The sequence below is a fragment of the Clarias gariepinus genome, chromosome 3 (assembly GCF_024256425.1).
Source record: "Clarias gariepinus isolate MV-2021 ecotype Netherlands chromosome 3, CGAR_prim_01v2, whole genome shotgun sequence".
Classification (NCBI taxonomy): domain Eukaryota; kingdom Metazoa; phylum Chordata; class Actinopteri; order Siluriformes; family Clariidae; genus Clarias; species Clarias gariepinus.
Window position 1 is genome coordinate 26,877,695 of NC_071102.1, and position 12,283 is coordinate 26,889,977.

General features: G+C 40.2%; 1 protein-coding gene across 14 annotated transcripts in view; it reads left to right on the top strand.

Annotated features, from left to right (window-relative positions):
* macf1a (microtubule actin crosslinking factor 1a) overlaps positions 1–12,283 on the top strand; it is a 189,597-nt gene that overhangs the window by 109,267 nt on the left and 68,047 nt on the right. For all 14 annotated transcript variants that reach the window (XM_053491902.1, XM_053491909.1, XM_053491907.1 and 11 more), the window contains 15 exons: positions 1,424–1,576; positions 3,983–4,137; positions 4,695–4,821; positions 4,923–5,106; positions 6,301–6,467; positions 6,586–6,764; positions 6,889–7,027; positions 9,581–9,774; positions 9,863–10,022; positions 10,136–10,219; positions 10,376–10,483; positions 10,812–10,910; positions 10,998–11,117; positions 11,215–11,306; positions 11,796–11,931. In XM_053491902.1, the coding sequence (XP_053347877.1) occupies positions 1,424–1,576; positions 3,983–4,137; positions 4,695–4,821; positions 4,923–5,106; positions 6,301–6,467; positions 6,586–6,764; positions 6,889–7,027; positions 9,581–9,774; positions 9,863–10,022; positions 10,136–10,219; positions 10,376–10,483; positions 10,812–10,910; positions 10,998–11,117; positions 11,215–11,306; positions 11,796–11,931 (2,097 nt within the window). The remainder of the gene's footprint in view (positions 1–1,423; positions 1,577–3,982; positions 4,138–4,694; positions 4,822–4,922; positions 5,107–6,300; positions 6,468–6,585; positions 6,765–6,888; positions 7,028–9,580; positions 9,775–9,862; positions 10,023–10,135; positions 10,220–10,375; positions 10,484–10,811; positions 10,911–10,997; positions 11,118–11,214; positions 11,307–11,795; positions 11,932–12,283) is intronic.

The following is a 12,283-nucleotide window of genomic DNA, read 5'->3' on the forward strand; positions in this document are numbered from 1 at the left end:
TAACACATTGGTTGTTTCTGACTGATTTCCAGAAATAGTTTCATACTGCTTCATGACCCTCACATCTGTGTGGTAAAGGCACACCGCGGCATTTGACCACCAGTCAATAGTACAAGCTCTTCCCCAGTATTAATTCCCAGCACTCCTTTAAAAAAAAAAAAGGACTTGTAAAATTCCAGACCGGAGTGTAATGCCATTAGCACTGCCTCAATTTATCTCTGCTTCTCAGAGCCAGCGCTGTAATGAATCCCTAATGAACCCCCCAAGCTCACAGAGGCCAGAGAAAGGATTAGAACTTTGCTCATTATTATTTATACTGGTGCCCAGCTGAGATGCTAATCACAGAGACAAAGTCCTCCACTAATATTAGCACAGGGATCACTCATCGACTGTGACCTTTTTGGCAATGGCAGCCATTAAACTGGTTTCTTGGAATAGGATTGTAGCGTGGCTCCTTATACTGTAATTGTAGGGCCATTGATTATTACAGTTTGTAGAGATCCCTAGAAGGAAAACAAATATGATTTATGAAATATGAAAAAAAAAAATTCTTAATTTCTCCCATCATAGGTAAACGAGATATTTGTCAGACAAAAAGAGCAATGTTCTGTAGCCATGCTGTAGCTATATATACACACACGTGTGTGTGTGTGTGTGTGTGTGTTTGTGTGTGTGTGTGTGTGTGTGTGTGTGTGTATACTATATATATATTTGTCATTTTTGTAGGATAAAATGGTATTGCAGCCATTTTCATGCACACATCCACATTTTTGGTGGTTCATAAATAATGGAACGAACATCAGGCATGCCTTTAATACTTGGATTAAAAATCCTTTGGAAAGTCTGGAACACATGGACATGACCAAATCCTAAATGTCCTCCCTTAAGATGCTTTGGCAGAGATTCTTGCACTGTACTGTCCTTTAGACATAATAAATCAAGATAGGGAGTAAACATTGTGTTCATTTGCATAAATATAGTATTGCATACTTCATACAGTAACTAGCCTGTATTATAAACATACGGTACGGTCAAAATTTTTCCAGTTTAAACACAACCACCAAGTCGCTCTGGATAAAGGTCTCAGCCAAATGCTGTAAAAAAAAAAAAATTTAAACACTGTGAGAAACAGATGCAGATGATGACAGATGATCAGGTCGGTGATTAGTATACTGGTGATGCTGAGTGGTTAAAACAGACGAGAGGGGAAACGAGGTTGCTGCTAAAGGTTGCTGCTGAACTGTTACATAAACAGTCAGTTTTTAATTTGTATCTTTAGGCACTTGTAGCCTTTTCTCATTTTGAAATTTAATTTGATTTTATTTAACAAAGAAATAAGGGGCGGCTCAAGACTTTTGAATCATTGCTTAAAATGTAGCGTAATAATTTATGAAAGATTGACTGAGTCGATATTTTTTTACAGGAGGAGAAGGAGCAGCTGATTAAGTATCGTAGTTCGGTAGCCAGCCTGGTAGGACGGGCCAAGACTGTGGTCCAGCTCCTTCCGCGTAGTGCCGACTACCTTTTGAGTACCACCACACCCATCCGTGGCATCTGTGACTACAAACAAATAGAGGTATGACCCATATAACTGATGCACTCCTACAGTACTTACACGGCCCTCAGCTCTGTATGGAACTTTTTTCTCAACTGTTTTCTCTCTGAGTTTTTTTTTAATGGCTGATTTCCATTCTGCCTTGCTCAGGCCATACCCTTAAGCCCCTTTGTTGTTATCCAGTTGAATAAATTGCACCTCTGTGGAATAAAACTCATGGTATCTCACAGATCTTAAACTTATTAGAAAACCCAGGGCAGAATTATTCCAGCACATCGATCCCAGCTCATTGCTTACCTTCATTTCTTGCCACCCTTTTAAGGTCTTAAATTGGCGAAAAAATGGAGGGCTAGAGATTTTTAGCAGTGGGTGAAATAGTTCTTGTATCTGTCAGTTGTAGTGTCACAGTTTATGAAACACTCTTCACTATCTGCCAGTGTGCAGCTGCGCAAGCAAAACTATTTTCACTATCAGTGGTAAAGCATAGATTGATTTACAATACATATGCAATCTCATAAAATTACAAAAACAGTATATATATATATATATATATATATATATATATATATATATATATATATATATATCCCAGTGATATGCATACCTAACTCTCCCCCATCACACAACTGATCCCAAACTGGGTGGGTTAAGGCTAACATTAAAGGCTGCATCCTCTTAGCTACAATATGCCAGCTTCTTCATCTGCTCATCCTGCATCACAGAGCAGTGCACCTCACTCGGTGGGAGGACAGCGCTATCTGCTCTGTTCTGCATACCTGAGCTCACTTTTGCTTTATGCACTTCTGCATACCTGAGCTCACACATTTGCTAGGATGTCTCGAGTTGACAATGGAGAAATAGACACACTTTCCCCTTCCAGCATGAGTGTATGGACGACTATGCTGCTTTGTCGCCGGTCATGGAAATCTGTGACGCTCAGTCTTACCTGACGATAAGCAGAATTTGTGTATAAAAATACCAGGGTTTAAGGACGAATGCCATATTTCATATTTTGCACTCAAGTAGAAATCATTGGATGTCTTGTTATATATTTAAATGGAAACTTTATGTAATTAAATAAATATGTGCTAATAAAACGTTTCCTTTCTTAAATTGCATGAGTTGAATTTGGATTGGATTTTTTTTTAAATCAGAGAAAAAGAATCAAATGGGGATTTAAGATAAGGCTGTGTGTGTGTGTGTGTGTGTGTGTGTGTGTGTGTTCGTTTGTGTGTCTGCATCTGCTTGCATGCAGCCAGAAGCAGAGAGACATGGGCTGGTTGAGGTGCAGTGAGGTGCACTGTCTGAGCTAATGTAGCAAACACACACACACACACCTGCTACAACATGCGTCCGACCCACAGTCGAGAGTGTGCATCATTTAGGTCTCATGAGTGAGATGTGACGATTAAACGATTTTGCATTTTTATTACTGATCGGTCATAAATGTTTTTCAATCAGGCTGGCATTTACCAGACTCAGGGTATTAAAAATGCCCCAAATTAATCTTTGTCCTCCCTTTCCCTTCCTTTCACCCCCCTTTCTCTTTCTCCCTCTTCCCTCCTATTTTTTGCCCCCATACTTTCTTTCCCCCTCTTCATTTCTCTTCTGTGTCTGCGGGGCTGGCAAGGCCAACTCTCAGGTACTACTACTACTCATCACTCTTTCCTCTGCCCTGTGCTCTTTGCCCTGGCTCTGTACACACTGTCCGAATCCAGCATAGTTAATAATCCTGCTTTGCCTCCAGCCACCCAGTCACGATCACACAGCAGCATTAGATCCACTGTCTTAAACACTCGCTTATTTTTCAGCTTACAGCAATTACAGTGTCTTAGTTGTAATTGCGAGTCAGTAATTATGAGTCATGGTAGTCGGAAAACATCCTCGAGCATGCAGATCAGATGCAAAATGGGGGCGAGCGTTGTGACACTACGGCGTTATAGTGATCCCGGAATAGCGTGTGTGTGTGCCCACCACGGTCACAGACATACTGTATGGTAGCGTATGTAAGACATATGGATTTCTGTTACCTCACACATGGGTTGTTAGAATTATCCCACCTCCTTAGCTGTTTTTTATTGATTTATTGATTTATTTTTATTGCTAGACACACGACAGAAATCAGGTTAAAATGGGGTTGAATTCATATCAGGAAACAAAACACACACACACACAAAAAAACATGCATCATATTATTCTTCAGTTACCCATCTGACTTCCATTAGTGTTAACATTTCATTTCTTTTCTCATTTGTTTAACATAATCTGTTTCACATGTTTTAATTATTCTCCACATTTTTCATTTATGATTTTTTATTTATTTATTATTATTTAAATTTTTCAAAACTTCCTTACCTACCTCCTCCTTCCTCTTTTCCCCCCATCTATCCATTTCTCTCCTTCTGTCTCTCTCAATCTCGCTCTTAGATCACGGTCAATAAAGGAGAAGAGTGTGTGTTAGAGGATAACTCGCAGAGGACAAAGTGGAAGATCATTAGTCCGACAGGAAATGAGGCCATGGTGCCATCGGTGTGCTTCACAGTTCCGCCACCCAACCAGGAGGCTATTGACACTGCCAGCAGGTAAACACACTTACACATACGGTTCTGTGTTCAAAATGGCATGTTGTACATTAATTTTTCCTAAAGGCATGCTGCTGGTTTCACTCATTGTAACAGATATTTTTTGTCATCATATTTCATGATAAATTAGATTAGACTAGATTAGATTAAATGTTGTCATTGTGCAAAGTGCATGTACAAAGCCAATGAAATGCATTTAGCATCTAACCAGATGTGCATAAGTGGCCTATTTAGAATTCATAACAATGCGGTTAATGAATAAAATGGCATACAGTAATACTAAGGGAAAGCTACAATTAGGTGTTAGAAAGAGACAGCTCAGATTACTGACAAATCGTCCAGTACTTAGAAATATAGATAGTCGAGAGGTGCACAAGAACCAGTTTTCATGTTTTTATTCATTAATTCAATTGTTGTCTGATTGCAAAATATTAAACTATTATAAAAACACCATTTGAATATTTGCTAGAAAGTTTAGTAAATTGCATGGCCTGGTTTGTGCTAATGAAGCACTCATTGTGTTGTGTTGTGTTGTGTTTGCTTGTTTTTGTATGAAGAACGGAGCAGCTGTACCAGAACGTGATGTCTTTATGGCACCAGCTGCACATGAATATGAAGAGTGTGGTGTCCTGGCACTATCTGCAGAAGGACATCAGCAACATCTCTTCCTGGTCTTTGGACACTGTCAGTATTTTTAACTGTGATTTCAGTCGTCATGCTCACTTTTTTACGGACTTTCAGAGGATGTCACCTGACTTTGAGTATTTCCGTTTGGTTTGTTTTAGATGCGCCTCCAGTCTCCGTCTGAAAGACAGCAGGCTCTGGATCACCTGGATGCCCACCTAGCTGATTTCCTGGAGGACAGCCAAGAGAGTGCCTTGTTTACGGCGGCCGAGAGGCGCGAGCTCGAGCAGCGTGCTCAGAACTGCCACGAGCACTGCCAAGCACTACTGATCTCCTTGGAGACGGGTAAATGGAAACGATACATTTGTCAGAAAATAGATCTGGATATGCGCTGGACAGGATAAGTGATGGGCAATTGGGGTAATTATGTAATATAAATACTTAGTTTCTTGTTTTCCTCGTGCTTGGTGGGTTTTCTACAGTTATTCCGGTTTCCTCTCACAGTCAAAAGACATGCAGTGTAGGCTAACTCGTGTTTCCAACTTTCCCATAGTGAGTGAGTGAATGTCTGTTCTTGTACAATGTACCTCGTCCAGAGTGTACCCACCTAATTCCCCAAGTCTCCTGAAATAGGCTCCAAGTTGTTCGTCATTCTGTACAGAATAAGTGGTATAGAAAATGAATGAATAAGAGAGAGTGAATGCTTTTACAGTATTCAAATTAAAAAACATGACATGAACTTGCTAACAGCACCAAGTAAATAACAGAAATTTATAGTTTCTGTACAAAATCCCCTTTCTTTTTTTATGTCACAAACTTAACAGCCAGTTAAATTAAAAAGTAATCCAAGCGAGCATGGTTCAAAAACCACATCAGGTTGTTTTGATGTTTTTATCTTTTTATTATTAAAATTTTATTTTGGGGGTTGCTCAAAAAGTCATGAAAATTGGAAGACAGGTTGCAATCTGCTGCCATTAGGATGCCTGAAAGACTGGACCTCGGGCATGGCATGGGTCCCTCACGTAAGATTTTGCTGCATATCTGAGCTGAACAACACACTTGAGCTGAACAACTTTCACATCGCATCAAGCGACATCACCTTGAGTGACATCACCTTGAGTGACACATCATATCGTGATGCTTTTTTTCTATTGTCATTTCCATTGGCATTTTGGAGGTCTAAAAATAAAATTCCCTCTTTATCTAAAATTATGCCATAATGGTATTGGTCCCATTTAAATGCATTTGCCCACTGTGCCATTGTCCCGGTGCTTGGGCTTGGGTGCTTGGGCCCGCTCATCATTGCATCAATCATATATTCCTAGCATATATATTACACCCATCCAAGTTGTCCAATATGTACATTATAAGCATCAGTCCCTTTTACATGTCAGACAAATTTATTTTTAAATTGGCCGAGCATTTAAATATTAAGTAAGGTGGTTACTTAACAAGTTCTCTGTTAGCATTTAAGCAGAAGGCCACTGCTTCTTAGCAATAGTTCTCATGTTGTTTCTTTTGTTTCTCTGTTTCTTTCAGTGGAGAAGGATGAGTCGGTATCGCGCTCCTACCTTTCCGAGCTGCAGAGCATAAAGTCCCACCTGCAGGAGGCAGAGCAGAAGCTGATGAGTGGCATGCAGACTCCGCCATCTAGTGGGCTGTCAGGGGAAGGTGCAGGTGCAGCCGTTCATATCGCAGAGCAGGAGGTATGCAATAACCGATTTAACAGCGCCATCTTCTGGCCTTAAAATTCTCTGCCGTTTCTTTGATTAGTTTGGGCGCGTACATGACTGGAAGTACAATACTGTTAAATGTATCGTGCAGAAGCTGCAACAGCATCTGAAAAATCTGCAGTCAGACCTGGGTGACGTGTCTCGTCGCTGTGTGAGCTTTTTCGAGGAGAAGCCTTCTTCTTCCAATGTCCCTGTGCTTCGATCCGAGCTCAATCTAGCTGTGGAGAAAATTGAGCGACTCAACTCGCTGTCCTCCGTCTACCTGCACAAGTCAGTGAATATGCGATCACCCACATTTCTTGTACACACACACACACACACACACACACACACACACACACACACACACACACACACAGAGTCAGTCCTCTTACTCTCCTGCTGTTTCCGTCAGGTTAAAAACTGTAGACGTGCTGATGAGAAGCTTACAGGCCGCAGAGAGTCTGGTGAAGAAGTACGAGGGACGATTGAGCGAGGAGGACATAGTACCCGCCGATACCACTGCCATCCAGGCATTGAAAGAACAGATAAGGGTGAGCCGCACCAAGATACACACACTCTTACCTGTTAGTTCTTTGTTCTCTGGTTTTCTTTCCCACATACATAACTGTAATTCACACTGCGTGGGTCGCAGCGTGTCCTTGTTCATCTGCAGCTTGTTCATAATAATACTGGAAGACTTAGTATTACATTAATGGAATCCAGTAAGTGGTTTTAGTTAATTTAATTATGCTTTTTTTTAATTAATATAATTAAGTTAATTAGAGTTTGAAAACTGCTTCATTTGTTAGATGCTCCCCCTATCTTGGTTTAAGCAGATTTTGAAAAATCTGTTAATGGGTAATTTTTTTAAATTATGGACTTATTTATCAGGCGGCATGGTGATGTAGTGGTTAGCACTGTTGCCTTGTACCTCCAGGGTTCTCGTCTCTGTATGCATGGAGTTTGCATGTCCTTCCCGTGCTTGGTGGGTTTCCTCCAGGTACAGTAGTTTCCTCTAGGCTAGTTGGCGTTCCCAAATTGGCTGGAGTGTGTGTATATGTGTGCCCTGCGATGGATTGGCACCCTGTCCAGGGTGTCCCGTGCCTTGTCCCCTAAGTCTCCTGGCTCCAGGTTCCTCACAACCATGAATACAGGATAAAGCGGTATTGACAATGAGTGAGAGTGAGACTTATTTATGATTTAGGACCCCAGCTCTAAAAAACTGGGGTCCCAAAAAATAAATATGTCTTGATTTAAAGATTTAAATGTGTTCATGGAGTTCGCTTTGTGCAGGGGTATTGTCATGCTGGAACAGAATTAGTTCTAGTTAAGGAAAATCTTTATGCTGCCAAATTCCATACAGTTGCATTCTTCCAGCTATGTGGATAATAGTCACATATCCACATGCTTTTGGAAATTTATTAAAAAAAAAAAAATTATTACCATTTTCACCTTTTATACCAGGCACCAATAAATAGCCTTCTTAAGTATGTTAATAGGTATAATAATAAGTAAGACCTTTTCTGCCATGTCTTTCCCTGGCGTCAGTCAACTTTTATCAAAAATGATACACTGCTTTGTTCCTGTGAGAGACCAGTGTTATCCAGTGTTATCTGGGGAAAAAAAGAAACTGCTGTCGTCTTAAATGGAATTTTCTTTCTCACAATATTTGCAAAAGGCACATATCTTTGTCACGACTACTCAGGATATTGAACCCTTTCGATGTTTCATACATTTTCCACAAAGCCAAGCCAGGTTACGAAGTCTTAAGTAACGAATTGGTACACAGCATGGGCCTACTATAAATGTGCAAATGTTTTCATTGCACAAAGTGAACAAAAAAAAGAACAGCTTTTGATTCCTCTGATTTTCGTCATTCTGGCATGCACATTTAGATATTTCCCAAGCCTCCATAAATTAAAAAGCGAATTCATCCTTTTACATGACATTTTTACTTTTCTGTAAATTTATTGACTGGATTTGTTTGTCTTAGTTCAGGGATTTTGTTTGTATTGATGTCCTGTATATCAATAAATTTGACAGCATAAATTTCCTGCTGTATTCCGAAACTGTGTTCCTGCAGTATTCTGAAAATGATTCACAAATAATCTAGATGTTAGATTCCAGTTTGCTAAATGTTACCTCTTTTTTCAACCAAGTTATCAAGGATTATTCTCTCAACAATATTTTTTATTGATTTTAAACTTGGATATAACAGAGTAAGCATGTAATGTTTCAATATACTGTAAATTTTATAACCCCCTTATAAACCCTATAGCACCCACCCCACCCCTCCCTGACTCCAAGCCAGCTTTACAGGCATAAGAAAGGCTAGACGCCAGGCATCTTAAAAAAAAAAAAAAAAAAAAAGGGAGAAAAATGAACAAAAAAATATGGAGCTGGAAGTTTTTTGGCTCTGCATGCAAAAAAAAGAGAAAAGAAAACAAACAGACAAACAATTAAATAAGAAGGAAATTAAACTATAAATGTATATGAAAAAAGCGAAGGAAGGGCCTCCACACCTGCTGAAATTTCAAGTCTGAATAACGGATTGAGTAATGAATCTTCTCCAGGGACAAACAGGACATAATATCTCTGAGCCACTGGGCGTTATTGGGTGACGTGGCATCCTTCCACTTGAATAAAAGAGAACGCCTGATCAGGAGTGTCGCAAAAGACAATAAACACTGTTTAGCTGGAGTTAAACACTTATCTTCCTCTCCAGTGATACCAAAAAGAGCAATCAGAGGGTCTTATTCAAGGTTGCATTTCAATATGTAAAAAACATCCCTCCAGAATTTTTCAAAATTCGGTCCAGTACATGCGAATAAGAGACGCCTCTCCACTTTTACATTTATCACAGCAAGGATCAATGTCTGGGTAGAAACGGGAAAGTTTAAGTTTGGAGAAATGAGCCCTGTGTACAACCTTAAACTGTAATATGGAGGTTATCAAGGATTATTAATAAAGTGGTGCTTGGTGCTGGAATGCTTATTGGTAACTGAGTTAGTTTTGGTTGGACTTATAATTGTTTTTGAGTCTTTTAGGAAGACGGTTGTCTACAGTGTCTCTAACTATTTCCTACTGTTTACTTACTTTTTCAGAAATGGAATTCAGAGGTGAAGGAGCAGGACCACATCTTCCAGTCGCTGAGCTCGGAGGTGCAGCGGGCACGCGAAGCGGGGACCCAGCTCCATCAGCTGCATTCTGAGCGCAGTCCTGAGCTGGAGCGCTATCAGGAGAAAGCTCAGCAACTCACCGAGAGATGGAACGGCGTATGCAGGCAAATGGAGACACGGTGAGCTCTCAGGGATTGTTGGCGTAATGGGAGGTGGATGAGTTTGTTAAGCCCCGATAATAAATAAAAATAAATGTCTTTCCTGTAGGCAAACTGATCTGGAGATGATAGGCTCAGTGCTCCAGCAGTATAGGGATGGTCACTCTGGTCTTATACGTTGGATCGAGGAGACAACCGAGAAACAGGAAAACACTCAACCCAAGCAGACTGACAGTAAAGCCCTGTCTGAGCAGCTCGCCCAGCAGACGGTGGGTTACAGCACTGGGAGGTTGTTTTTAACTTGAATGTATTTCATCCCTGAGAAGTGGTTTTTAACTGGAATGCATTTCATCAAGATCTAATGCTCTGTGTACCCCCACAGGCTTTGGTGGCTGAGATTGAACAGAACCAAGGAAAACTGGACGAGTGCCAGACCTACTCTAAACACTATTGCACTGCTGTCAAAGTAAGAACTCTTTCAGAACAGATTGACTCGACTGGGCTACTGTAGACTCAGCTTGTTTTGGCAGGACCCCGGGATTTAGTATAATTTTTTTTTTATCAAAATATATGCAAATAACATTCGTCTGACAGTGTAGTGTGCCTCCCTGTTTTCCATCAGGACTATGAACTGCAGCTGATGACATTTAGAGCCTTCGTGGAATCGACTCAGAAGTCTCCAGTGAAAAGGAGGAGGATGCATTCTTCATCAGACGCCATAACACAAGAGGTACGAGAGGATAAAAGGAATGGGATTAGTTTATGGAATTTGTGATTTCAAGCGATGTAATAGTTTATAACTGAGCACAAAGCCCTGTGGTTCTGGAGTCGGTTATGTATACATAAAATGAACTGTGTGTTGTCAAAGTAATATTATTTACAAGATTGTTTTATAGTATTTTATTTATCAGTTAACATTCAGTGATGTTAATGATCATAATCGGAAAGGGTATAGTGCATGCTTCAATTTTCTTAAAATTTTCACTGTGAGAGACTTTGCTAATATTATAATTTGCTAAGAAAATTGTGTTGTTTTGTTGTTGTTGTTTTTTCTGCAGTTTATGGATCTTCGCACTCGGTACACAGCTCTAGTGACGCTGACAACGCAACATGTCAAGTACATCAGTGATGCGCTGCGGAGACTTGAAGAAGAAGAGGTCCGACCTAAATCTAGACAAAGTGTCACTTTGTTTTTGTAAGGTATTTACACTGTTTGGAATGCAATGCTTGCTCTTGTCTTGCAGAAACAAGTTGAGGAGGAGAGACAAGCCAGAGTGGGTCAGGTCTCAGATCTGCTCGGTTGGGTTAAGGGCCTTCAGGAGAGAGCTGCTGGACCAGCTCAGACATCGCTTGCTGCACAGCAGGTATGAAGAGATTTAACCCGGTTTAACCCTAGCGTTGACGCACTGTGATTTTAATAGTACGGTTTTAAAGATTTTGATTGATCTTTCTCGTGTTCAGGCAATCAGTGAGCAGTTAGCCTCGAAAAAAGAAGAAGTTGCTGAAGCAATCAGAAGCTCAGAAGTCTTCCTCCGTTCCAAACAAGCCAGCAAGTGAGTGCAGTACCTTTACATACGTACAGTATACAGCACGTATTATGATAAATAACTTGATTTTCGGTTAAATTATAGTGGTGCAAAGCACCTGTTAAACAATTGAAGATTTAAATCCCTCTTGAACAAGATAGGATGGTGATAGAATTTTTTTTTTGAGATGTTATGCGTAAAAGTCATGTTTACTAAGAGGTTATTTTGAATAAGAGTCATGAAATGAACATAATACCTTGTTTATGGTCACCGTATACCAATTCATAGGTATAAACTTGCAGTATTCACGTGACATTACGTGGGCCTTTTCTGCACAGAACCAGACTGGAATAGGAGACAAAACTACTGTGAAGTCATATGTGACCTGTTTATTTAAAATAAAACATGCAGCCACACTGTAGTTAAAACCAAAGGCTGCTGTTCACGCAAACTTTTTTAATATAATGATTTACTAAATTGTTTGACCTACTTAATTTTCTGACCTGAATTGTCCAGATTGTCCCCTGAAGAGCGTGCTCAAGTTACATCACAGCTGGATGAGCTGAAATCCACCTACAGTGAGCTGTGCGACCATTCCGCATCTCAGCTTCTACAGCTGGAACAACAGCTGGCCAAAGAGGAGAAACGAAAGGTAGACTTAAAGGGTTAAGGCGTTAAGAGTGTTCCACTCTGGCTCTAAAAGCCAAATGCAATGCTTGCGTTGAAACAGTGCTTATGATGCATTGCTTTAAATGGTTGTCCTACGAGTTAAAACTTTTTGAAGGAAAAGATGGCGCGTTGTGTGCGAGACTGTGCGAGTGCTACATGTGCTGCATGTCCGTGTGTTGCTTTTCACTTGTGTTTTTGACATCCATCACCACCTCCATGAATCTCACAGGTTTGCTTCAACATAACATTTTTTTAATAGCATGGAGTGAAACCCTAACATATAATTCACAACATGCTTGTAATCATGTCATCATCATCATCATCATCATCAAACA